The following is a 3,073-nucleotide window of genomic DNA, read 5'->3' as shown; positions in this document are numbered from 1 at the left end:
GCACAGCTGGCATGGCTCAATGATTGAGTGTGGACTTATGAACCAGGGGGTCATGTTGGATTTCTGGGCAAGGGGACATGCCCCGGTTGTGGGCTCGATCCCCAGTGTGGGGCGTGTAGGAGGCAGCCGATTAATGTCTCTCTCATCACTGATGTTTTATTTCTCTCTCTCTCTCTTTTTAATCCTCACCCAAAGATATGTTTCATTGATTTTTAGAAGAGAGAGGGTAAGACAGAGAAATATTGACGTGAGAGAAACACATCAATTGGTTGCCTCCTGCAGGAGCCCGGGAGGACCTTTCAGTCCGCAGGTCTGAGCCAAACTGGCTTGGGCTCTATCTCCCTCTGAAATCAATAATAAATATACATAAAAAGAATAGGTGATAGCAGAGACAGGTTTCCTCTAACTGGGCCTGGGACACTGGGCGGGAGGGAGAGGGTGGAAGAGAAAAAACAAGGCTACAAAGGAGAGACAGTCCCAGGTCATGGCCAGCACACCCAGTTTTAGGTGACACTGTTTTCAAAAACAACGGTCTCTACAGACAACCTCTCAAATCCTGACGGAACACAACAAGTCACATGGACCACCTCTCTACAAAAATGCACCCACGCACGCACACAGATAAAAATCTGTATTTCATTTCAAGGGGGATCTCAAATTCCCTGAAATCCATTCAAATGACCTGGGTACATGTAACAAAAACAGCAGCAATGAAACTTAACTTCTGCACAGCAAAGGAAATAATCAACAGTAAAAAGGCAACCTACGGGTGGGAGGAAATATTTACAAATCAGTTATGTGAGTAAGTGGTGAATGTCCAAATTATACAAAGGGCTCCCACTACAACCACAAAAACAGAAGCAATCCAATTTAGAAATTGGGCAAAGGACCTCAAGTCATTTCTCCAAAAAGCCCCACAGACGTCATCACATATTGAACCTACAAAAAGAAGCTCAATATCACTCTTCATCAGGGGAATGCAAATCAAAACCAGAATGAAATCCTATCACACCTCATACCCACTGGGATGGCCACTCTAATAAAATAAAAACAAACAGAAAATAACGAGAAATTGTGGAGACAACAAGAAACCTGGGGAAAACTGGAACCCTCGTGCACAGCTGGTGGGAATGTGAACTGGTGCAGCCATGATGGAAAACAGTGTGGAGGTTCCTCAAAAACTTAAAAAAAAAATAGAACTACATAGGATCCAGCAATCCCACTTCTGGGAATATATATACTAAAGAATTCAAAAAAGGACCTCAAAGAGGTATCGGCACACTCATGCTCATCGCAGCATCATTAACAATAGCCGAGAGGTGGAAGCAACTTTAATGTCCAAGGACAGAGGAAAGAATGAAGAAAATGCAGTAGATAACACACAATGGAATAGCATGCAGCCTTTAAAAAGAGTGAAATCCTATCACAGGCTACGGAGTGGATGAGCCGTAAGAGGATTATGCTGGATGAAATAAGCCAGTCCCAGAGGGAGAAACCCTGTCTGATTCCACTCACTTGCAGTGGCTAAAGTAGTCCTGCTGAGAAGCAGAAAGCAGAAAGGTGGCTGCCAGGGGTTGGCGGGTGGGGAGGGGGAAAGAGGAGTTGTGGTTTAATGGATATAGAGTTTCCATTTGGCAAGATGAAACAGTCCCAGAGATCGGTTTCACAACAATGGGCATATAGGTTGTATGAACTGTACTATACACTTAAAACTGGTTAAAATGATGGGGATGTAAAATACAGCATAGGAAATATAGTCAATAATACTGTGCTAACTATATACAGGGCCAGATGGGTACTGGATATATCAGGGGGAACACTATGTAAAATAGATGATTGTCTAACCACTATGCTGTACACCTGAAAGCAATACAAAATAATACTGAATGTAAACTGTATTTTTAAAATCCCCCAAAAAACCTTTAAAAAAAATAGAGATAAAATATAATTGGTGAACATAAAACACCTGTTTGAGCAGAAGAAAAATGTTTTATTTGTGCACTGAAATTGATATATCTGTTTATTTGGTTGTGTGGATCGGGGAGTGGATTTTTGCCCGTTTGTTTAGGAAGTAAGTACAAGTAACAATAAAATTTTGAAAAAAGAAAGTGAAAATATATTGTGATAATTTATTGGACCTTATCGACTTTTAGTAAGTTTAAGTACGAATAAGATGTTTCTTATGCCAAAACCCCGCCCCCCACAAAAATCCTTATACACATGTATTGAATATAGCACAAAAAATATATTTATTTTGCCAAAAAAAACAAGTTAAAATTGTAAATTTTGTTATGTATTTTTTACAATAAAAGACAAAACACAGTGTGTCCTGTCGAGGGACAAGGGGGAGGAGCCCCTGGGCTTGGAGGGCACAGCAGGCTCGCGGATGCCAGGCTGGGCCTTGGGAGTAGCTCGCCCAGGATCCTGTCCCTACCCCCACAGGGGGGACCCCAGGGAAAGCAGACTGCATGGGTGCATGCGGGAGGGAACCCACAGGCAGACCATGGGCCATGCTGGCCAGGCTCTGCAGCGCCCGGAGCCCCATAAATCAGCCTCTTTCTCGGGGGCTGCCCCTTCAGGAGGAGCACTGACCTTCCACCCAGACCTCGGACTTTGAAGGTAGGACAGGAAGGAAGGGAGGGCCTGCATGAGCTGGATCATAAATGCTGGCAACGGGGTCACAGACAGGATAGGCTGCCCTAACCTCCCTAATAGCAGAGACTTCAAAGCACCCGGTCATCTAGAGGAGGAAGGAGGTGTAAGACCATCAGACGATGAAGAAAAAGGGGCCCGCGCACATGGCAGGAAGCTCTGCCCTGTGGAATCTGAAAACAGCACTCATCGGAGCCCCTTTCTTCCCCGAGGGCGCGTCTCTCGGGGGTTTCTGCTGCGGGAACCTTCTCTGTAAGCAGAGAAACAAACCGCCGGTGTAGGGGGGCCTGATGGAGAGAGGCGCCGGGTCTACCGCAGAGCAGCGCCGGTCCTGCGGCGCCGGGAGGCCCCGCGTGCCACTCACCGCGATGCACTGCCGCATGATGCAGCTCTGCTTCATCCGCCCGGGGCCCCCGAACTT

The 3,073-nt window shown here is 45.8% G+C and overlaps 1 protein-coding gene across 1 annotated transcript in view; it reads right to left on the bottom strand.

The window, feature by feature from the left end:
- KDM2B (lysine (K)-specific demethylase 2B) overlaps positions 1-3,073 on the bottom strand; it is a 91,856-nt gene that overhangs the window by 11,527 nt on the left and 77,256 nt on the right. Inside the window, exon 14 of the mRNA XM_015567266.1 lies at positions 3,017-3,070. Coding sequence (XP_015422752.1) covers positions 3,017-3,070 — 54 coding nt within the window. The remainder of the gene's footprint in view (positions 1-3,016; positions 3,071-3,073) is intronic.

The sequence above is a fragment of the Myotis davidii genome, unplaced genomic scaffold, assembly GCF_000327345.1.
Source record: "Myotis davidii unplaced genomic scaffold, ASM32734v1 scaffold223, whole genome shotgun sequence".
Lineage (NCBI taxonomy): Eukaryota > Metazoa > Chordata > Mammalia > Chiroptera > Vespertilionidae > Myotis > Myotis davidii.
This window is presented reverse-complemented; position numbering and strand designations above follow the sequence as displayed.